This window comes from Kwoniella shivajii, chromosome 7, assembly GCF_035658355.1.
Source record: "Kwoniella shivajii chromosome 7, complete sequence".
Taxonomy (NCBI): domain Eukaryota; kingdom Fungi; phylum Basidiomycota; class Tremellomycetes; order Tremellales; family Cryptococcaceae; genus Kwoniella; species Kwoniella shivajii.
The window spans coordinates 1,328,023-1,351,598 of NC_085914.1; the positions used below are offsets into that span (position 1 = coordinate 1,328,023).

The 23,576-nt window shown below is 44.0% G+C and overlaps 8 protein-coding genes across 8 annotated transcripts; 4 read left to right on the forward strand and 4 right to left on the reverse strand.

The window, feature by feature from the left end:
- Positions 1-390: 390 nt before the first annotated feature.
- On the reverse strand, positions 391-1,801 carry IL334_005607 (uncharacterized protein; the record flags this gene model as incomplete). Its single annotated transcript, XM_062937318.1, has 6 exons — positions 391-476; positions 542-676; positions 744-836; positions 896-965; positions 1,051-1,417; positions 1,518-1,801. The coding sequence occupies 6 exons, from the start codon at positions 1,799-1,801 to the stop codon at positions 391-393; spliced, it is 1,035 nt and encodes a 344-aa protein (XP_062793369.1).
- A 383-nt stretch (positions 1,802-2,184) lies between these two features.
- Positions 2,185-3,930, forward strand: IL334_005608 (uncharacterized protein; the record flags this gene model as incomplete). The annotated part of the gene is made up of 2 exons (XM_062937319.1): positions 2,185-2,286; positions 2,362-3,930. 2 exons carry the CDS (start codon positions 2,185-2,187, stop codon positions 3,928-3,930), a joined length of 1,671 nt encoding a protein of 556 aa, XP_062793370.1.
- Positions 3,931-4,155: 225 nt separating this feature from the next.
- Positions 4,156-5,020, reverse strand: IL334_005609 (uncharacterized protein; the record flags this gene model as incomplete). Its single annotated transcript, XM_062937320.1, has 5 exons — positions 4,156-4,196; positions 4,251-4,396; positions 4,454-4,483; positions 4,539-4,571; positions 4,647-5,020. 5 exons carry the CDS (start codon positions 5,018-5,020, stop codon positions 4,156-4,158), a joined length of 624 nt encoding a protein of 207 aa, XP_062793371.1.
- Positions 5,021-5,614: 594 nt separating this feature from the next.
- Positions 5,615-6,924, forward strand: IL334_005610 (uncharacterized protein; the record flags this gene model as incomplete). Its single annotated transcript, XM_062937321.1, has 6 exons — positions 5,615-5,649; positions 5,719-5,954; positions 6,025-6,082; positions 6,170-6,565; positions 6,649-6,753; positions 6,825-6,924. 6 exons carry the CDS (start codon positions 5,615-5,617, stop codon positions 6,922-6,924), a joined length of 930 nt encoding a protein of 309 aa, XP_062793372.1.
- Positions 6,925-7,688: 764 nt separating this feature from the next.
- IL334_005611 (uncharacterized protein) lies at positions 7,689-11,422 on the reverse strand (the record flags this gene model as incomplete). The annotated part of the gene is made up of 6 exons (XM_062937322.1): positions 7,689-9,691; positions 9,777-10,263; positions 10,333-10,494; positions 10,598-10,749; positions 10,819-10,920; positions 10,990-11,422. The coding sequence occupies 6 exons, from the start codon at positions 11,420-11,422 to the stop codon at positions 7,689-7,691; spliced, it is 3,339 nt and encodes a 1,112-aa protein (XP_062793373.1).
- Positions 11,423-13,341: 1,919 nt separating this feature from the next.
- Positions 13,342-17,817, forward strand: IL334_005612 (uncharacterized protein; the record flags this gene model as incomplete). The annotated part of the gene is made up of 3 exons (XM_062937323.1): positions 13,342-15,378; positions 15,437-16,167; positions 16,221-17,817. 3 exons carry the CDS (start codon positions 13,342-13,344, stop codon positions 17,815-17,817), a joined length of 4,365 nt encoding a protein of 1,454 aa, XP_062793374.1.
- Positions 17,818-18,247: 430 nt separating this feature from the next.
- IL334_005613 (lipoyl(octanoyl) transferase) lies at positions 18,248-19,589 on the forward strand (the record flags this gene model as incomplete). The annotated part of the gene is made up of 4 exons (XM_062937324.1): positions 18,248-18,506; positions 18,637-18,824; positions 18,907-19,041; positions 19,176-19,589. The coding sequence occupies 4 exons, from the start codon at positions 18,248-18,250 to the stop codon at positions 19,587-19,589; spliced, it is 996 nt and encodes a 331-aa protein (XP_062793375.1).
- A 227-nt stretch (positions 19,590-19,816) lies between these two features.
- IL334_005614 (uncharacterized protein) lies at positions 19,817-22,724 on the reverse strand (the record flags this gene model as incomplete). Its single annotated transcript, XM_062937325.1, has 3 exons — positions 19,817-21,871; positions 21,940-22,026; positions 22,095-22,724. 3 exons carry the CDS (start codon positions 22,722-22,724, stop codon positions 19,817-19,819), a joined length of 2,772 nt encoding a protein of 923 aa, XP_062793376.1.
- Positions 22,725-23,576: the final 852 nt, after the last annotated feature.

Genomic DNA, 23,576 nt, shown 5'->3' on the forward strand with positions numbered 1-23,576 from the left:
CCATCGCAGTTATAGCGCAGGTGCCAACACACTTCTATCAATCAAGATCAGAGATTCACCGAGCAGTATAATTCATCCTTGACGATTATGCACAATTCATTCACCTTCATCAACAAACATACTTCAATCGGGGCTCCACATTCCCCTTTCCCACCAAAGATTCCATCTGCTCTCAAAATCAAATCGATGGGATGAAGTATATAGCACAGCAGGAAACGCTGTCAATTATCTTTCACACTGCATATATTCACTAGCGATGACAATCATTTGCCATTATATATATATATCGACTAAACTTATTATATACTGAAGCCCGTTTCCACCTTTCGAAACAACTTATTATATACTGAAGCCCGTTTCCACCTTTCGAAACACAACGAGTAATCAGACTTAGAAGCCACCACCTCCGCCACCGAAATCGCCACCTCCACCTCCGAAACCACCACCACCATCAAAGCCACCACCTCCAAATCCTCCTGTTTCAGAAACAAAACCGTCAGCTTGACCTTACTGCAAATTAAGTGGGCAGTTATCAACGTACCGCTCATTGCATCTCCTAACATCATTCCACCCAGCAATCCTGCTCCACCACCTAACATCAAGGGCATACCCATACCCATTCCGCCGCCGTAACCACCATATCCGTACCCTCTACGTCCGTATCCACCACCGTATCCTGTAAGAGTTAAGATCGTCAGCTGAACTCGCTCGCTTATCTTGAAAGAGAAAAGAGGTTGACTGACCATAACCGAAAGGACTTCCGTACATTCCACTGGATCGTACGAATGGAGACGCTGGAGCGGCGTAAGCATATGGGTCAGATGCGTACATCCGACCTGTTGCGTAGAACACGGAATTAGCTTTTGAATCATGTATGTACTCTGGAGATACTAACGGATATTAGGATCGTTGAGCCTTTGTTGAATAAGCTCCTGTCGACGCTTCGTATACGCAGCCTCAGCTTCCTGATCAGGATGAAAGTTTAAGGTGAGATCAGCGGCTTTCAATTGAGGCACACCAGTAAAGTCAATGGCAGGAGATATCACTTACAGCCATCTTTCGCTGTTGCTCTGCTCTGATCTTTCGTTTATTTTCTTTAGCCTGGGCTCTTTCTTCTTTTGTACCGATCATCTTATCTTTCTTCTTCTGGAACCAGTTTCGCTCGTCGCCACCTCCGGACGATTTCGTGGCATTTTGAGAAATACCTTCCCTGCCATCTTTGGTTTTTCTGGTTTCCTTATACTTCTCTTGGATAATCTTTTCATCTTCGGACCTCTTCCTGATAGCTTGAGCTTCTTTCGATTCAGGATGAGCGGGATGGGTCTTAGGTAATGTCCTCAAGAATTCTGGATCGTCATATGGGTGTAACCATGAAGATCTCTTCGTCTTTTCATCGACATAGAAAGCATGCTGCGATCTGCAGAGTTGTGATATTATGTCAGTCCACAGTGTACATCTGCCGATGCTATGAGAGACGAGCATCCGTCAATCGGAAAGAGCGTTGGAGCAATACTCACTTTGGATCGAAACACCTTACCCAACCATCAGGTAGATCCCTTTGTTCGTCGTCCATACTTCGTCTTGTCTCCACTTCCTTTGGATCCAAGAGAGTCTCCTCATCAGTCAAGTCGCTGACATCCGATACGTCGGATGGATTTCTCCTGTGAACAGGTCTACCTTGGTTGGCGAGAGCATCGGAAGAGGCCGATCGAACGTCGCCAGCCGGGCTGGTCACTGATACGTTAGGTCGATCACCTGAGCCACTGTAAGGTGGTGGTGCGTCTGTTGGTTGTGCTGGCATATTGAATCGTGCTTGTCCTGTTTGATATGTTTGTGAACAGGCTACTGAAAGAGATGACATACACCAAAGATAACCTTATATGTACTTTGGTTGCATTTCGATGTGGTATTATCCTCCCATCTCCGTCCCATGTCTGGTGACCAACACCCCACCCGGTCACATTTTACTTTTTACCCTGACGAACATCACCATGACGTCAGCGAAATCCTTAACCTGTTACCTGTTTAAACTTATTTTGCGGCAGTCTCCGTCTTGAACGAGTCAATTACGTAACATGGCGAATCCCAGATGTCTTCCTTTCTACCAGGTCATTTATCCTATTGATACGAACGCTTTGATCATTCTGTACTGTTGTCAACACAAACATTGAACCCCATCAAAAGATGTCCGACTTGCCTGAAGTGGACGTCAAAACCCTCAAAGTAGCTGAGCTGAAAGAGGAATTAACTAAACGTGGTTTAGAAACAAAAGGGTTGAAAAAGGATGTGAGTTTGAACGATTCTGTTACGCTTCTTTCATCTGCGTGCGAAGAGTATGACCTGATGACAGGTGATTTAAAGCTCGCAGATCGGTTACAAGCTTTTCAAGATGCTCCGGGGTCATCGGTACCCCCTGAAGAATCGGTTACAGAAGATGAGGGTGTAGGAAGGACGATGTTAGACGGGTATCCTGAAAATCCTTCAACGGAACATCATATTCCACCAGCTCCATCAAAAGAGGATGTGAACACCGAACCTGCCGCACTGGATGAAGAAGTAGCAAGAATTGTAGCTCAAGAAGAAGCAAAAGATGTGCTATCACCCACACCAAGCCCACCTACTCGCCTTTCACCTTTACCTGCACCAACGGGCGAAGAGAAGAAAGAAGAAGAGAAAGAAGTCGGACGTGCAATGGTTGATGGATATCCTGAAAATCCCGTTTCTGAACACCGCAAATCCCCTGCAACTGAAGATAAGATATTGGAGACGGAACCTGCCGCGTTCGATAAGGAAGTTGCTGAAGTAATAGCTAAAGAAGAATCAAAAGATGCTTTACCTCCAACTCCAAGCCCACCCAAACGGTTATCACCTTTACCAGTTCAAGATGAGGAAGATATGCAAATTGATGACGAAGATGATAAGGACCCTGAACACACTGATCAACAGCCTGAATCGAGTAATAACAAAAGGCCAAGATCTCCTTCCCCGTTACCAAACAAAACCAAACGAGCCAGATTATCGTTACCACCGTCTCTGTCGCATATCCACCATCCACCAACATCAGTGTTATATGTGACTAATTTACGAAGACCGTTATTGCATTCGGCTCTACATTCATATCTCAATCCATCCACCTCATCAACAGCTCATTTCCCTCCAGCCAGAATGCCTTTCTCTTCAAACGATTTCGAAGGATTGTGGTTGAGCGGAGTGAAAGATCATGCTTATGTCACTTACCCAAGTGTCGAAGAAGCGATCAAGCTTGCTGAGAGAATAGATGGGAAGCAATGGCCTGAAGATACAGGTGATGTACTGAATATCACATTCATACCAGAGGGGAAATTGTTGGGTTTGGTCGAAAGAGAAGAATTAGCTTGGTCAACAGGGAGACAAAAATTGACTTTGAATATAAGTCAGTCTGATGGTGATGGTGGGGACTGGAAGTACGAACTGGTCGGAAGTGGTGGATTAGGACGGACACCTGCGCCAATTATCAAAGGTGGTCAAGCAAGAGACGGTGTTCCAATGGCTGTACCACTTACAGGAGGGCCAGGAGGTTCGATACCTAGAGGACCTAGGATAGCACCATTGACAGGTGTAAATGCTATCGCTCCTGTGAGGGGTGAGAGAGGTATGGGCATTGGAATCAGAGGGAGAGGAGGAATACATGTAGTACCTGGGACCAGAGCACTGGAAGGACGAGGACTCAGAGATGATAGAGAAAGAGATCAGAGAGGCTTTAGAGAACTGATGAAGAATGGAACAGGAGAAAATCTTAGAGGCTGGGCGGATGAAAGAGACGCAACAAAGGAGAAAGAAAGGAAAGAAAGAGAGGTGTTGAAAATGAGACCAACAAGGTACAGACCTAGATTATTCTGGAAAAAAGGTCCAGGAGCCTTACAGCCTCTATCTGGGGATGGCGGAAGATAGTGTTGGAGGCAGTGGTCCTAAAGAAAAATCAACTCGTGAATAAGCTGTACGTATCCTTATCAAAACAAATTAGAGACTGTGAGAAGTCAAAGAACAATAGCATATGCATATCTTCATTAATATTCGGAAAGAAGGCAACATCGAAGTGATCGCACTACTACTTATGCGTTTTAAATCTCTTCTGCCATATCATATCAAGCTAACAAATCTATAACTAAAAACTTTTTATTCTTTCTTTTGAAGGACACTATTGTCTCTCTCGGATTCTGAATACGATGGTGTCAATATTCTGTTCTACATCGTCAAGATGAGACACTCACTGTTCTTGGATGATTCTACGGAGTCAGCTTCGTTATCCAGATCTGAGAACGTAGTTGGCCATTCATTTTTGAATGAACCATTTTGAAGGTCCCCTGAGATCATGCTAAGAGAAGCAGTAGGTGATACTATGGGACTGGAAGGTGATCTAAGGAGGTGTAGTAGAAAGAGGGTCATTCAAACGATCGTCGACAAGAGAACTCACCTGATAATTGCTGGTGACGATAGTCTTCGGCTAATCGGCATACTTATCAGATTTCTATGCGGAATTAGGACAATCATCAACTTACTTGAGATCACCTAATCCAGCAGAAAAACTACTTCTGATCCAATGCATTGATCAGTCTTTGACTCCACAGAACATGATCGTATGATAAGAATAGAGAAAATATACGCACTCGTAGCTGGGCGCGATCTTGTTATCATTCACATCTTGATTTTCTTCAACCACTAAATGATTAGCTATTCTACTAGTGATCTTTTCTAAACTATTCAATGTGTTTCCTGGGGTTGCAGCATGAGGATGAGGAGGTAATCCCCTACCAATACCCATAATTGCGTTGGCTGCATTGATTGGTTTTCCCCCTCCGGAAACGGAATGTCGTTTCCCGATTCCGAGAGGGAAGACATTTTCTGAAGGTGTATTTTGGGGTGTTGGAGAAGAGATCTTAGCTTGGATATGAGAAGGAGTGATTGAAGATTTCCGAGTGGGAGAAGATTGCTTTTCCTTGACTGAGGGTGCGGGAACACTTGATGAGGTTTTAGAATCCATTTTTAGCGTATTCTTCAATATGCAAGACAGGTTTATGTGCGTGGTCAAGGGGTGGCCAAACTTTTGGATCTAGTGGCAAGCGACAATTTGTTATATAGTCAAAGTAGGACTAGATCCTGACGTACTTGACTTGATGGAGCGATTATTTCGTACGCTGGGTGTACTGTAGGGATCCTTTGTCGATTCTGATAGCATTTTGTACAAAGGAGCATTTCTGAGTACAGAAGGCATACGAAAAAGCGGATCATCATGACGATTTTGAGGAAAATGTGCATCTCATATGATTTTCGGACGAGCAAGAGCACTCATCACCAACATCTGTGAGACGGTGGATGGCTGACAACAATCCTCCCATTCTGTGATATCACAAAGGTGCGGGGGAAAATAACGTCTCGATTTCGCACAGACCATCACGGTCGCACCCTTGAACAGGAGGGCGCAAGCAATATTGTCAACGATGCCAGTCCCATGTCCATCGTTCATCTCATCATCGTCGCGAATGTACATCTGCGTTTCTTTTGTCTATACCTCAAAGAGAATCCGTGAAACAGCTTACAACAATACAACAAGAGAGAGAACCGACGATCACGCAAAATGAGCACTCCAGAAAACTTACCTCATGAAATCATGTAAGTTGTAACTTGCATCTCCAAAACATCTCGTCAGCTCACTTTTTCTGAATCACCTAAATCGCTTAGTGAGAACATCATCTTCTTGCTTGATCATCCATACGACCATTTATCATTCATGAGAAACTGTTCTACAGTATTCAGAGCATATACTGCAAAGACGTATAGGTTGTTATGTATAAATCAAGGATTTAGCAGATCAGAAAAGGATAAGAAAGTCATCAGTTGGGATAGGCTTTTTCACTCTGTTTTGGGTCATTCCGATACTTGCAAAGAAGCTTATTGCAATCAATTTGGTGGAGCAGGTGAGTAAACCTTCATATAGCAGCCTGGGTGTAATTTCAGACCCGAAGACTGAGAGAGTCGATGTGAAAGGCGTCAACGTAATCAGTAGTATAGAAAAGATGATCAAGCATCCGAAAGAATACTTTCCGTAAGTAACGTCATACAGTCAACTTAGGACAACCTCCTTTAATCACGGAGGTATAGCCAAGATATTTACCATCTCAACAATTTGTAGACGCTATGATGAAGATCGTAAACTTCATATACACATTCGTGAATTAGTCGAGCAAGATCTCAAACACATTCTAGTAACCCCATTCCTGTCAATTCCCCTCAGTTCCCCATTCTTGGACAAGGTATATCACGGAACGGAAAGTACCAATTATCTGATTACCTTCTGGGGAGAAGAGATTCGTAGAAATAAGTGGAGTCTTGGTTCTCATCCAAAATTAGGTTGGGCATTCGCTTGTCTTCCACCCATCCAAAAACTTGTTGTTCAACTCATATTGTCAGATCCTGATTCAGGTATAACGAGCAATCCTAGTACACCCAATTCCTACAAGGCATCCTTAGAAGTTGAGAATGGGACTGGTGTGACGGTTTTTGATATCATTATGGGGATTCATAGTTGGTATGTGTGGGATACTTTCTTCACTCAATCGCGATCTTCGTTTCCAGGTAAAAGCCCCTAGCTGAATTTTGCAATCTTACTAGCCTTAAACATAACCTTCCTCGGAGATGGAGGGATGGATACCCGAAGCACCTTGGTAACACTTTAACATGGTATGATCATCTGAAACTTGCTGATAGAACTCAACGGTAAGTCTTCATCATGATACTCACCTAAATAACAGCCTCGGTCGAAAGCTGATTGCACCTCGCGCATGTAGCTCGAGAATCCTACTACCTATCGAGAAGGTGTGTTTAACAAAGTCGATTGAGAATGAGGAGCTGGTTTTGGAGATACGGTCGAAGAAGATAAATTATTGAGAAATCGGAAGGTCTCGGGTACTCTGATTCGATCTTAAGGGTTATAGAATGCGAACCTCATCAGTCATTATCATGAGTAAATGTGCGAAAAGAACCCCGTCAACCTTCTGTTCTCATACATACCATGACGAGACAGACTATTGTGGTTATATCTGCCGCCTCGATGCATATATAAAGGGTATTGTACCACTCGTGGTTGTATCCCAAATCCCATTTAGAAAAACAAAAGATCTTCGTTTCCTTCGCCACTCGAATCAATACAGCGAATAATGCCACAACTCGTTGGACAACGCCCAGTTTCCCTGCAAAATAGTCAAGAAGAAGACGACGACGATGAGATTATCCTATCGGTACCAGCTATTCTTGAGCATTGCACTTCTGGAGGTTTCAGTAATGAGGATAAGAAAGAGCCACTCCAACTGATCTTCCGCTCGAGTTAATGTAAGCTTCCCTTCCTCCATACCCTCTCCCCTCCTATATACCCTCTCCCTGCCTCCACACCCACTTCCCCTCCCCCCTCTTCCCCCCGCGTCACGCACAACTTTGCACCATCCATCACCCACCATATGATCTCCCGTATGATTGCTTGTATAAGAAATATCCTCTTTGATGCATTATATACTATCACTAAAAACCCAGAAAATCCCGAAAATCAAAACGAAAGTTGTTGACGTAATTATACGAAACTTAAAAATACAGTATTTAATTATTATGACCGCCAAAAACAAAACGTTATCTATATGTGAAAGAGATTCGAATGTATTTTACCAACCAAAAGTCTCGGCGTGGAAATCCACTACTACACCTCCTTTCCAAACTTCTTCACTATTCATTTCTTCTTTTACACCATCCTTGACTGCGTCCAATAAACTGATTGGACCGCAACATGAGACGTTTACTCTTCCACCTCTTTTAATCGGACCTACACCTGGTTTCTCCCCTTCTCCTCCACCTTCACTTGACGATAATTGATTATGCGCTTCTACAGAAGCTATAATATCTTTTATACTCTCTTTGATTTCCGCTCTACCTTCATGCCATCTGACAATACCTTCTAATCCTTCTGCACTACGCTTCCTCAGTTCAAGTTCAACTGGCCCGACAAACATAGCTGCGCTTGCTCTCCTCTCTTTTGGATCAGCGATTGCGTTCAAAACCGAAATGGATTTTCGTAGATCATCAGGTGCAGTTCCAGTTGCTTCACTTAATTGTTGGAATGCCAATGAAGGCGTTTCAGGTCGTGATATATCTTCTGGGTTGTTCATCTGTACAGGCGATGCAGGTTGTGGAGTAGTGAAAGAAGCCATTGAAGCCCCTGATGTGGTCGAAGATGATCTTGACATTTCAGGTGCAGCGAGTAATGAGCTTGAATTCTGGACCGTATCGAGTAAAGAAGGTCTTGAAGCTTTTTTAGCTACAATTGGACTAGGCATCAAGATGGAGGGTTTTGGTGAAGATTGACTTGCAGCGGATGCGGCAGCTTCGTAAGGTATTGAGTCTCTTCTTCCTTGGGTTAAAGAGCCTCTTCTAGCCGCCATCTCATATAATAATGGTATGGATCGTTTTCTACTTGGTTCATTTCGAGGTGAAGACGTTCTTACAGGTGGTTCATCCGAAATTGAAATTTGTCTTTGTCTAGGTGTTTTAGGTATACTTTCTGAGATTGAAATCTGTCTTGAACGAGGTGGTGTATTGCTCATACCATTGTTTGGTGTTATAATTGAACCTGAGAATGAATCTCTGAAAAATGGTAAAGAACCTCTTGAATCCCTGGAACCGAAGACTGCTATAGGTGGAGTGGTAGGTGATGGTGGACGGTACTCGAATGGGTCAATTTCGTCAGGTCCAATATCATCTCTAGGGACCATACTTGGATTTCGGCTTGGGTAATCAGTTCGTATAGTTAAAGGTTCTGGCATTGTTGGAACTGATTTAACCCCGTCGACTGGCGTCGGTTCTTTTAGAACGATTTCAAGTTCTTGCCCTTCAGGTACTGACACTGGTAGTAACGATCCTCTTCTAATTGACATTCCACTCATACTTTCTTTCTTCGTCATGCCACTGGTGTTATCCCCATTCAACGGACCTCCAAAAACTGTATTATCTGCATAACCTTCTGTCCAATTGAAAGAAGGCATGGATGGTCTTCGTCTTTCTCTTGGCTTTTTGAATTTACTATCGTCTTCTCTTTCACTTTCGCTACCACTTATCGCATGACTACTTCTCCTTCTGTTATTGTTGGTCGAAGGTCCAGGAGCGGAAGAAGCGAATGAGAACCGAGCGAACATATTCTTCCTTCTTGATCCAGATCCATCTGAACCATTTGAAGCTTCAGATTTACCTGATTCAGAAGGCATATAAGAACCTCTCCTTGTTCCTGCTTGAGTTCCACCAGCATGGAAAATCGATCCACCAGTCCAAGAAGCCCAGGAGAATGTAGACATAAATCTGCTTCTCCTTCTTTTGGGTTGTTTCGCTCGTTCTTCTAAATATGCTTGCAAATCCCCAGAAGCCATATCTGGGAGAGTGTTGTGTGTGAGAGAAAGCTTAGGAAGAAGATGTCGTGTAACGTGAACGTGAATCGTAAGCGAAATATCAGGTGGTAGATTATTGACATGATCTTTGAGTAAAGGTGAGATCCAGTCAAGATGTAATCTCGATTTGACCATCCAAATTATCGATATAAATTTGACTCGACTTCTTCCTTCTCGAATTTCGCGAAGTATCTGAATTAGATTTGCTACTGCAAAAGATACACCAGATCCACCTATGATGATATCATTACCTTCAGATTAGCATCTGACCTCATTATCGGAAATACTTCAGTCAGAAGAAAGTGATAATTGACTCACCTGCAAACATTAAAATACCCTCGTAACCTGTGAAATTCGATTTAACACCATAAGGACCTTCCACAGCTGCTGAAACTTCCACATCAACATGATCATCCACTGCTAAACCTTTTTCTTTCCTGACCTCATCCACTTTATCTTTCATTCTTTTCGTGAATCCATCTCTGACTCTGATTATGAAAGCTAATTCAGCTTGTGTTCCTTTACCCGGATTGGCAGGCACAGTGCAAGCTGTAAAAGGATGTGCTTCCCATGGAAATCTTGACATTCCAGGCATTACCACGTAGAAGTGATGTCCTGCTGACCAATTTAAGTGATCAGATGTAGATGAAAACTTAAGTAGCAATGTAGAAGGAGTTAGAAGTGATATGGTCGCTTTTGACGGTATATCGGAAGCAGATAATGAACGTCGGATCCATAGCTTATTCAGTACGACAAGTCGTAAAACCCGTATTACTCTATCTGCCACCCAAAGTCCGACACCAGGCTGATAACAGAACGAAGCAAAGCCTCAGTAATAAACCTCATACCGGATAGGCTGATTTTGAAAACTCACGTAAATCCAAACGTCCATAGCTTTCCAATGCATGACGAAAGCTGCTAACATAAGGGCCACCAGCGCGATATGCATGACGAGGAAGAACTCGAACATCTTTCTTCTGAACCATGGTAGAGATAACAACGACAACAAAGTGATAGCAAAGGTACCGGTAAATCCCTATAGGCACCAAGTGATCAGCAATGATAAAGTCATGGAAGAGAAAGGTGCCTGTGCCTCTTCAACGGCGTTTTTTTAATTGACCAGAGATGAGGATACTCACCCAATGAGCAATGGTTTTTGACCAGCTTTCCTTGTTCCATCCATGAGTCATTCTCCAATGGCCTCCTGCGTGAATCCACACTCCCAATAAACATAATTTGGCGGCTGCGCGATGAAGATAATTTAGTCGATCGTATGGAATACCAGTGAGGACTGCATTGTGTCCGGCAGTGATTATCAGCTCATCGTACACATCAAGATACAGGTAGAAGAGGATCGTACAAGATATCAAATTATTCTTTCCAGCTAAAGCAATGATCATAGGTACTTGAGCAACGGCTAGCCAAGCAGCTTGATTTGACCAAGTAAGCGTGTCCCATCCAGCTATTATCAAGCAAGTAAAGGTCAGATCGGACATGACCGCGATGCACCGAGGTTGAGAGAAGAACTTACTGCCATAGAAAGAGAGAACCAAGAAACCCAATGTGTATCCTCCCATCCATAAGAGGTCAGGAGTAGCATAAACTCTCTTATGGAATTTCCTCACTTTCCCAAGGATAGTGAATCTTTTACTTTTAATAGTGATGCCTGATAGGTAGAAATATTTTCCTGATATCACACCAAAAGCCCGTAACGCTCGATTCAGTCTACCCAATCTGGCTCGCTGTATCTGTCCAGCTTCAGAAGATTGTTTCTCCATACTTGAATCGGGTGACACAAGAGGCGATGGTCCAGTAGAAGGCACAAGCGCTGTGAATTGGCTCGATCCCTTTGGTCGGGTAAGATGATGATACAGTTTGTTTGAGAAGTTGAGTATGGTCAGAATACCAAGTATGATAGAAGTGGTATACCAAAAAAGGTATCCAACCGGTTGAGGAAGACCCATCGTTAAAGATGATCACTGGAAGTAGAGGTGAATTGGGATGTCGAGTATCGTTCTCAAATCGGACAAGGAAAACTTTGAATTTCCTCCATATACCTGTCCTTATCTTTTTGAGTAGAACGGAAGTCGTTGAAGGTGTCTCCAATCGAGTGGTAATAGCAGGAAAGTATACTACTGTTTGCTGTTCGCCGAGGACAACAACGTGCTGGATTAAATAGTGGTTTCAATTATCGTATATTTTTACGTGCAAGATAGAAAAAAAGCATGAAAAAGCTGATACCACTTTCAAATGTGTACAGTCGTTCAAGACAAGCAATGATCCTCATCGGCCAAGATGACGAGTGGGCATGTCTATTACAGGTTCCTGTTGTTGTTGTAGTAGTAGTGACAAATTATCGAACCTTTTTTCTTTTCCTTTCCTTACAACGTAACTCAAACCGTTCATCCGAGCCGATATCCTGAAGGATTATCCTTATTAATCGGAATGTTAATCCAACTTGATCGCCAAGTGACTGCGGTGTCCATACTCATCTCTTTCAGGTATAAGCACAGTCGAGTACAGCAAGACTTATTCTCAATTGAAACCGAACCGGGAAACTACGTAAAAGTGACGGCTATGAATGGAGTAAATGTGATAGGTTAAAAAGCCTACCATTCAAGGTTCTCAATTTGCACTAATTGATCTCAAGGGTATCAGGGTGACATATGATCGACAACGAAACGCTCATCAGACGAGCTGGGATGCGGCAACATACGATTTTGGTGAAATCGTCTTCGAAAACGTGATAATGAAAAGTCTTTCGACAGCCTTTTCCTCGGATCAGGACGCTGAGCCAGGTGAAATAGGTAAGCGAGAAAATCCGAGACATACCCGTCCTCTCATCCAGTGAAGTAGAAGGAGCAACATCTGAGGGTTATAAGATTGCCAGGAAGAATTGAAGCGAATCGTCCTTATGGACTGACAAAGTCTTAAGGTTTTGAATGTTGTTCGATGTGGCTGAATGGATGAGACATCAACCGGATTTGGAAAATAATAGAAAAACAATGAAAAAGTAAAACAAACAATCGGGATCGGAAGCGTGCCTGATTACCGGTGACTTCGGGAGAGGAGTAACGCGCGCCTACCAATGTGACCTGAGTTTGCAAGCCTATCTGTTTCTGCTGGAGGATCAAGGCTGTCACTAGCGCTCGGGATCAATTTAAGCTTTGAATTATAGACAAGGGATCATTGGGGCCAGAACTGTTGTTATAATAATAATATACCGTAACAACCAGAGAATGAGAGAGCCGAGTAAGCAGCTCATGTTAGAGTATTGGAATGTGGGTAGTTAGGAGTTATATCCACAGAGCACAGAGTATGTCACTGGCATCTTTGAGCTTGTAGTCAACGATCTGTTTGTTTAGAGATCGCTCATATTCAAAGTCGACTTGGACGAGCCGAGACGAGCTGGGATCCATACATCATTATCTTCGTAGGTGGAGATAGTCAAAAAGACGCGTTACAGCCAAACCAGTTCAATTGTCTTTTGATGCGTATTGCATTTCATCTCATTTCATTCCACATGTTCAGATAACTTGTCAAAAAAAGAGAGAAAGACCTTTCCGGTCCTCTGAACGTCACGATAGTAATAACGAAATCAACACGTATACATACACGAAATAAAATAAAATAAATCACCACATCTCGTCTGAAACGTTTCAAACCCGCTAAATACTAAAATTATCACGCTCAATCAAGTCAATCATCGCATCGCTTTTCGCTCAATCCAGTTCAATTATCAAGATATCAGAGACAGGTTTCGTTTCGATTCCGTTTCACACTATAACATAGCATACACACAACAGATACCCCTTAGGATTCCCTTGATTTTTCCCTTTCATTCGTGTCGTCGTCCTTGATCGACATCAAGGACACAGCAACAATGCCAGTATCCGGGTCGACACATCCTTTAACCCCTGGACCATTACCCACTCCTCCTAACCTGGGAGATCACCAAAAATCATCGTCTTCACCGACAAGAACAGCGTCCGCAGCAACAACGGAATTTGGTCTGAATAGGCCTCCAACATTACACTTCCCTTCACTTCATCTTGGGTCCTTTGACACTCTTTCCATCTCAAATTCTCCGCAGCCTTTTTCACCAACGTCGTCAAATCATCATTCGAACAGCTCGACAGGAAGTCCATCTCGACGCGAATTTGGAGGTGTCATAGGAAGAAGTGGGGAAGCTGGACCAAGTAACATCCGGGGAACCGAAGGTCAGACCGAAAAACAGGAAGAAGTCAGAGGCGATACTCTAAGTGTGGAACCGACTCGTTCTGCATCCCATTCTTCACGTTCCTCGCATCGTTTGCACAAAGGTCCCATCCCACCTCCGTTACCACCACCCACCATGGCGCTTCCCCCTCTCCCAACCATATCTCCCATATCTCCGTTCGGACCTTCCTCGTCATCCTATCTCTTATCCCAAGGTCTTCAATCCACAATGTTCCAGCCACCGTCTTCTTCCTCTTCATCGTCTTCCAACGCTCAACAGCAGCAACAATTTAGCGAAGGGAGAAGAGAGCTGCCTACCATTCCACCTCGAGCACGGCCGTTGGGTCATTCATTGACAATACACGTACCGGGTTCTTTGGATCCTTCCCCTACAGATCAGGAGGGCAACCCGATCCATTCCCCGATTTTGAAGCATTCGCCGGGCATTGCTAGACGGCGGACAGTAGTCGAAAATACCAATACTCAGCTGGGATCGCCCGTAAGAGTGTCAGGCATTGCTGGACGAGCAACACCACCAAGAGATTCCTCGCCAACACGGGCTAATCAATCACCACCTGTTGAGAGAGGGTCAGTCATTATGCCTCAACCCAGACCGAGTCCTGCGATAGACCAGAAGCGGACATTGGAAAGCTCTGGAAGATTGGAAAAGAAAAGATCTACTGCTGACCTAAAAAACGTTTCCCCTACCTCGCCGACCACAAAAAGGTCTCTTCCTCGTCCACCAAAAATCGATACCACTCTTCCCAGGCAAGAGTCTAATCCCGACATCACCCAAAATCTACTATCGACAGCACCTATTCAGACTGTTGTTCCAACGGATGTAGCTATTGCAATCCGTTCTCGTCAGCATCTGGGTCCAGCAACAGCATCCATATTAGTTGATCAGAGGCAGTCTACCCTCGCTCTACCTCACACTGCTCCAGTCCCTTCGTCGTCTTGGCCACCGCTGAATATAGCTCGCTCTCCGACATCATCTAAACCTCCTGTGATCCCCCACGATCCTGCTCCTAAACCTTCCATCTACCAGAAGCACCAAGCAAATAAATCTGCCTCGTTTCTGCCTGTTGTAGCAGGTCTGGCGGACGCAGGACCTTTTGCCGGTGCATTTGTAAAGCCTGTCCAAGCTGGACCTAACGGTGTCGGATTAGGTCGACCAAGTGGGCAGATGGCGGCGGGTCAGACTCGTGGAGTAAGTGGGAAGCCGCAAGAAGAAGTCTGTCTGGAATGTATGATGAGGGATAGGGACTTGGCAGATGTCATCGTTCAAGGTGAAGGAGTCTGGGAAAGGTCAAGTGATGGAGATTGGAAAGACCTCGAATGGAGGGAAGAAGCCCTGTTGAAACCGACCAATCCCTTGGAGGATCGATCATCCTCAATCAGATCAATAGGTGGAGCAGCGGACGATTTTAGTGATAACTCAGACTCGACTACTTTCAGTCCTCCCTCAACGGGTAACTCTGCCGAAGATGCTCAACTCAGAAGGAATATAGACGAGAGGAGAAGAAGAAGAAGCGCTGTCAAGGCAAAGAAAAGGGAAGCAGAACGGAGAATTGCGAGGGAAGTAGGATGGAGGGGATTCAAGTGGGAAGAAGGTGAAGCAGGCGAAGGTCTGCCGAGAGGGTTCAGAGGAACCAAAGGCGGTAAACTCACTGAGGAAGGGATCAGAGCTGTCATGGCCAAGGTGAGCTAAAATTCACAACATCACAGAGACGTGACTTACATGAAGACTTCCCTCTCAGTTTCCCTCCGCTTCAGCGCATAGATACCAAACTCTTCAGATTTATCTCAGACAACAGTGGTTCCTCGTGCAAGAGGTGAGAGCCGAAGCTCAAAAACTCGGCCGATTCGCTTTTCCAGACGAGATTATGCCTTCATCATCGACTGCCTCGAGTCATGATGGGCAATCAATTCCTCGAGGTGCTCAATCCAGCGCATTGGGGTGGAGCAGGCAACGTAACTCAGACATGAATGGCCAGATACGAGGTGTCTATACACCTACCCGTAATACTCCTCAGCTATCTGTCGTTAGACCCAGTCCGTCCACTCCTGCCAATCTCACCGCTTCGGCCCCGGCGCCCAGGACTCAAGTCTTGCAAAGGCCCCTCACCCATTTCATCCCCGACAGAGAACCATCCCTTGGTGCGCCTCGGACCCCACTGTACAACTCCCCAATGTCGGGTAGCACTCGAACCCGACACGGAAAACAAGGATCGTCGCCTGGTTTGATTGAACGCAGTCCACCTCCGACTGGGACATACGAAGAGAGCAACGAAGAGCTTTGGTCACCTGACGAAGAAGGTGGTGCTAACCTTCGACCATTCTCCTTTGCCGTCAGGGCTGGTGCAACTGCTGCCAGGGATGGTGGAAGTGATGGTCACGGTCGTAGAAGCCTTTGGGGCAGATTCGGTGGAAGTGTTACAAGCTTGTTTGGAGGCAGTCAAAACGGAAGTGGCAGTATGATGGATATGCAGTAAGTCTAGTATATGAACGAATTTAGAATCTCACGCTGATTCGTGTGTATAGCTTGGGCCTCGATAGCGATAGACGTAATCGGACCTCATCATACACCGTCAACCCTTATCCAAGGGCGGTCTCTCTCGCTTCTCCTACTCGACCATCCTTCTTCGGTCGAGAGTCACGTTCTTCATCTGACGTCAACGTGGACATGCCTAGAATGTCTCGTGCTATCAGTCAATCCCGTCTATCACAAATGCGGCTTGATGATGAAGAAGAAGAAGATGACGAGGACGACAAACCTAAGAAAAAGGGTATCAAGGGATTCTTTAAGAAAATGAAGCCCAAGGGCGGACGTTCAAAATCGAAGCCTGAGTTACTCGTCAAACAAGAAGATGATCTCAGACGTGAACAACCACAACCCGATACACCACTTGCACCCCCTCCCCCCCTTTCATACCTTGTAGGAAACCGTAAACACAGCCGAAACAGGAGCGGGTCCTCATCCTCAGTGTTGACAGATGGACAAGACTCTACTCAGGGTCGAAGGTATTCCGGTTCCCTGCCATATGGTATGCGATCTGTTTCTGCTCCAATGAATGGTACAGCTTCTTCGTCCGGAGGAAGTTTGTCTGCTAGTCCGACAAGCTCTAAATTCGCTACTTCAGGTCCTAAGAGAGAAAGCTACGCATCTGCTCAAAGAAGGAGCTTGAACGTGAATGAAATGGGAGAACCAGAATTCGAGAAGAGACAATCGGGGATGGAGATGCTTTCAAATTCTGGAAGTGGAAGAGGTGGAATTTATTCTTCACCTGAACCGCAAACCATTTACGATGAACCTTCAAGCATATATAACAAAGCTGGAATGGGTTATCCAAATCCTAATTTCAGACCACATAACAAAACTACGTCAAGTCTCAGTAATTCAAGCGTTACCATGGCGATTGAAACTCCACCTCCAGCGATGTATAACCCGTCTTCCTTCTTCAATCAACAGCAAGCCGTTATACCTCCTCCATCTGGTATGGCAAATACTGTTTCGAACCATAATACACCGATCGTGAAATCTCCTTCCGGGCCGTTGTCTCCTAACAGGTTCAAGAACTTGCCTCCTCTGCCACCTGGGAAAGACCAACCTTCGATGGGGATCACATCCTCTCCTGATTCGTTTGCGGCCGCTTTCCCTGATCAGGAAATCAATCTGACCGGAACTGTACACGATCCTAGATATCTCTCTTCAAAGGGACAAACACAGCCCCCTTCAACGAAGAACATGATAGATTTCTCAACGCCTATTGGGTCACCTGCTTCGGGAAGATATCAACCATCTCCAAGGAATCAACAGCAACAACAGTATGGTTATCCCCAACCACAATCTCAGCCTCAGCTTCATGTCAACACGAATCTTCAATCATATCAACAACATCAACAGCAACAACAGCAATATCCTTCAGCTCATGCAAGAGCTCTTGCGACTGGTAGAGCATCATTTGATCAGCCTTCTCCTAGAGCAAGAATGGGTACTGCCAATGAAAGGAATGTCAAAACAATGTACGGTCAACCAATGATGGAAAATATGGATGGAGGATATCTCAAAGACGAAAGTAAGAAGAAAAAGGGGTTTAAAGGTTTCTTTGGTGGAAACAAAGCTGGCAGAATGGCTTAAACGGACAATCACCTCTCGAAAAATGGATGCATCATATCTGAACGAGTGTCAAGTGTAGGTATGGCATCGCAAATATGACGCACGAATTATTATGATAACATCCCTTTATACCTGTGTTAATTAGCCCATTTTTATGATTCATACTCTATCAATTGTAGCTACTAATATCTATTTATACGTTGATACGATCTTTTATGGACATGCACGAATATGCAACGATCAAATCGATTATATCTCTTCGACCAAGTCTGTCGGTAAGTGTCGTGTCTTTTTATTGAGTGAGAGCTCAACGATTTGTTATGTTGTGCAGATTCATTGGTTGATATAACCTCCACCAACATTGTCCCGTATTCGTTGAGGACCCTTTCGAATTATCATCATCTATCTCTCTTCTACAGTATAGTTGATTACTACTCAATCATCAACCAATATGGTCTTTCGATCATTCAGCAGATTGGTGCAAACTACATCATCTCGTCAAGCATCACTCGGCTCAGCAACATGTGCAAAACCATCTTCCTCGTCAACATCATCATCATTCCCTCCACTTCGATATCATATTTTCAATGAACCGTTACCATATCCCGTAGGACTGAAACTGCAAAACGATATTATTGACGTGAGGTTGAAAGCTAAGAAGGAAGATCCTGTAGGGAGTAGAGGCACAGGTGATGTCGTCCTATTGCTTGGTACGTTGATTTTTGCTTTGGACATATAGGTTGAGCTTGATCTTGGTTTTCACAAGATATCTATATTCCTCACAAAGAACGGAACAGTAATACACAACTGACAGCCCTCTGAAACTGGAATGAAAAATAGAGCATACACCGACGTATACAACGGGACGAAGGGATAATTCACCTAATCCAAATGAATTACATCCAGAAGAAAAAAAAGTTCAAAATGTAGGAGCAAGTTTTTATATAACTAAAAGAGGTGGTCAAGTGACATATCATGGTCCTGGTCAATTGGTTGGATATCCCATATTAGATCTGAACGTAATGGAGGTGAGTGAGATCGTCTTCCAATGTAGCTGACTAAAGTACGCATGATCGCTTTCTCCAACTGATCTCAATGGACTTACTCTAGACACCAACGAGATGTTATGTCGAATATCTTCAAGCTATGTTAGCTGAATATGCGAGAGATGATCTAGGTATTAAAAATGTATCAGCTCCTCATCCCGATGGTCATGTTGGTGTCTTTTCTTCACCTATAGAGAAGGTTTGTTTTCTCTATATCTAAGTCTCAATCAAGTATGGTACTCTCGATCTAACTTTTGATGGTTCTTGCTTTTTCTACTATCGCCCATTATCAACTTACTACTTCACTTGTATCTTTCTCTCGTCCACACACAGTTCGCATCAATAGGTATTCACCTGTCACATCGAATAACATCCCATGGATTCGCAATGAACGTTACCCCTTCACCAATCAAATGGTTCGATCTAGTTATGGCATGTGGTTTGGCTGATGTTCACGCCACTTCAGTACATGATCTCTTAGCTCGATCATCATCAGAAAACGGTTTCTTACCTCCAGCTTTACCGTCAGTTAATCAAGTCGCACATTCCTTGATACCAAAATTCGGTGAAATGTTCTCAAGGGACATAGCACCTCTTACGAATGAAAATGGCGAGGAGGGCAAAGAGTTGGAATCAATTTTGCAATTAGTTGAAAAGGCTGAAAAGGAAGCTAAAGATATAAATCAGAAACATGGCCGTTTTCCTCTTGAACCCGATTTATCTAAAAGCAAAAGGGTCACGATCTGATCACAGACTATGTAATACTATACTGTATGCGACTGATAGCGGAAAATAGTTGCATGATTTCATTTCATTCTCCTACATTTCAAAACGGATAAAGCAAAGACATGAGGGTAAACGTTGATTGTGGAGAAAGATGCTATGACATGATATGGTAAGGCTAGATATGACAAACAAAACAAGAAAAGGATATAACAACAATATATTTAGATTCAAACGGAACAGAAATTTCATCACCTTCTCACTGATGAATTACTCCAGACCATCCCGAAAATACTCTGAAACATACCAGCTACTCTTCCACCTGGAATCACATCTTCCTCAGTATCGTCCTCGTCCATGTCATCATCAATTATTGCAGCTTCGTCCTCTTCTGCGCCTTCTTCTAAGTCTAAAGCAGCTTCAAAAGCTCTGATCGGGTCGATGTTGGCTCTGATAGGAGTTGGAGCGAATAGTCGTCTTGAAGGGAATGAACCAATTACTCTAGGTTCAGGAGAAGTAAATCTACCTCTACCTTCTCTTCGTACCGATACCAAGGGAGATGCTAATCCAGGTTCATCATCCTCATCTTCGTCTTCATCGTCCTCATCTTGATGTTCATCCTCAGAGTCTTCGATGAAGACAGGTGCGATTAAAGTATGACAATCTGTTCTAGCATTGTATGGTGGAGGTGGAGGGGGGGATCTGTTGTTCCATCTATCTGGGAGATAAGCCGGTAGATGGTCAGGCTGAGTAGGAACAACTCGTCGTCTGGGAGCAGATGAGGGAAGATTGGTCGGTCTGGATAAGACTACAGGATAGAAAGGGAATTCATACTCTGGGGGATCCGAGATGACCAAGCTTGTTTCACTTTGTGCTGGACTTGGTGGAGTTTCAACCGCTAATCGATTAGCTTCTTCTTCTTCCTGACGAATCCTCTCAGCTTCAGCTTCTTGAGCTAGTCTAGCTTGTTGTTGCTGGTACAGATGTAATCTAGCTTGTTCTTCTTGAGCCAATCGTACAGCTTCTCGCCTTGCAACTTCCTCAACACGGAGTCTTTCGTTGACTTCTGCTAATCGTCTTTGGATTTCTGCAGCTTGGACACGTCTCTGTTCTGCTCTTCTAGCTTGCCTTTTTAGTTTCTCACTAGAACAGTAGGATTGCAACTCCTGTTGACGGAGTTGATTCCTTCTAGACCATCGTTCCTCCACTTCTTCACCTATCCTGAGATCATCCGTAGCTTCTTCGACCACTCTTTTTCTGGATTGATTGAGTACTTCGGGACTTGAAGGTGGAGAGAGCATTATTTCATCTTCGGTCGCCCTTACAGGGAGCAGTAGTGCTTCAACTTCCACTTCATCTGGACCGCGAATCAGAAGCCACCATTTATTAGTCGATCGCGAGACCTGCTCATGTCCCCACCATTTCCCGACCATCTTGTTCCAGTCACCATCTTGCGTCTTAGCATTATGGTTGGACATCTTCTGTCGACGAGATCTTCGCACAGATAACTTGGCTCGAAGGATAGATAAGAATGATTGACCTGTTATACACGTGCCGAACTTGACTCTACCAGGTGTCGAACGGTTTTTGTGATTGGGAGTGATAGCTGGAGGTTTGTGTGAACGGGTCATATATATTCGATAAGGTAATAATGAAGAAGGAGATGTTCTATGAAGATGTGAGGTTGACTTTTGACCAGGCGCTCTTTCGGGGAAAGCTCGAAGTCGATGTCGATGATGTATACTCCTTCCAGAGGGAGTTGACGATTGTCGATCAATCGAATCAAGTTGGATTTTAGCAAGAGGAATAGTATGATCGTATTTTTCTCTAATCCTGATCCGGTCATGAGATGAATGAAGGGGCGGATGCGTAGAGTTTGAAGAAATGGATTTCATATCGATATCTGAGTTACCGCCAGCAGTAATATCTTCGATAGTTATCATTTCTTCATCAACCAAAATTTGATCTTCCGTATCACTGATATCCATAGCTGAAACTTCTGAACTGGCGGGTGATTTGACATTGACACCTTGCCAATTTTGGAAAGCTGGAAGATTGACAAAGGGATCTTCACTAGCTGTTAGTTGTTGGAAACATTTCTTAGGTTGACCGCGTTTTCTAGATACGTTCTTTCGGCTTTTGGAATGTCCAGAAGGTACCCAAGTTGAAGTGAAGGCGCCTGCGCCTGCTTCTTTGCTTGCTGTGTCATAAGCTACCAGATAAGGATGTTTCTCTGTTGGATACGATGATGAAGAAGGTGCGAGAGGGACGTCAACGTTCATAGCTATAATAGTACTTGAAGCGTGCTATGTTGGTGTCAGGGCATTCGTTAGCTAATCTGAAGAGGATGCATCGTGCAACAGTATCTGCTCACCAAACCCCCCATCCTATCGCAGATATTTCCAACAACAGAAAAGTTGGATCGTAGGGCCGAGGCCTTCTCTTGTGGATAGGAAGATGTCTGTAACGATGGCTTTGATTAGTCCTCTTGCACCACCCTGAACGAGATCCAGATGATGAACAACTGACTTTTCTAGAATACTTCGACGGCCTTTTTCCCTTTTGTCTCACATTCAATAAAACTTCAGTTTCCATCTCATCATCACCGTCGTGTTCTTCCATCATATCTTCATCGTCATATTCTCTAGCTCTTTTCTTCCCTTTCCTATCGAACCAAGCGGGAGATGGACTAATCTTATTATCTTCAAGTAAAACCATATCAACTTCATCGCCTTCGACGTCTAATCCCCCTCCACCAGTTCCATTGCCACTACCGCTCCCACTTTCGGAAGACGGATTATTCAAATGAGATTCTACATCGCTTAATGCAGTACCTAATTCGGTTTCAGTAATTTCACCATCTGTATCCGTATCTGTATCTTCACTTTCGAGATCGTTTGGAGCTCTATAAGTTCTGAAAGATGATGAACCCGATCTTCTTTTAACTATTGGAACCGTAAATGAGAATTCCGCTTTCACTTTAGCGTTAACTTTTTGAGTGCGAGTGGAAGGATGGTGAGGTCCAGGTTGTAATTGACCTTTACGTATCAAGGGTGCATACCGAATTGGTGTTGGGGTATTGGGTGCTGACCAACATGAAGAAGAATCGGAAGACGAAGACGACCGGCGTCTTGTACCTTTATCGAGGTTAAAGGCCATTATCATCAATCAAGCAAGTCCCAGACTTGGTGAAAAGGTTACGACGAATAACCGTCGTTAGATTACCCTCTCTTTCACTGACTTTATCGAAGACAATGACAAGGATGAAAATAATATTGAAGATGGACGAGTGATAGATGTGCAAGTTGAGCTGTCGGATGGTTCGTTTCTTGTGGGATGGGAAAACAGTTAGATAAAGGTTTGAATAGACAACGAAAATGAGAAATCGTCAGGAGGATGCTAGCGTCGACAGAAAGAACAGAACAGGGGTTTTTTGATTCTTCTTTCCTTCACCTTTTCGTGAAAGGTCCCAAAGAAGGGACTAAGACAAATGTAATTCTCCTAATGTTCTTCTTCTTGTCATTCTCTGCTTCCCACAGTAGCGATTGACTCGGCTATAGCAGTGAGATGCGTAATGTGCCAAAGGTGAAAGCGAGACCAAGACCAAGGGAAGATGTGATCTGTGATTCAAAAAAAAACGCGTCGACCTGATTAGGAGATTTTTCTACACCCCCTTCATCGTCATTCAATTATTAGAACATTACTTTGACAGAGAAAATCAAGAATTACCGAAGAAGACGATGTTCCACTCACCGTAAATCTGAGTGATCCAATACGTCAACGCGCTCAATACCGAGATCAAGCTTGAGTGACTGAGAGAGACAGTAGTCTAACCTGCGTCAGTGTGAGCGTGGATGGTGATTGGAGAGTTGATAAGTGAAACCAGCAGCCCCTCCTAATACCAATATATCGCACTATCAAGACGCGTCGCGCAGGAGAAGGAAATAATGTAAATGGCCTTTTTGTTTGGATTCTATAAAGCTAAATCTGGATATCTGAATCGCGGTCACA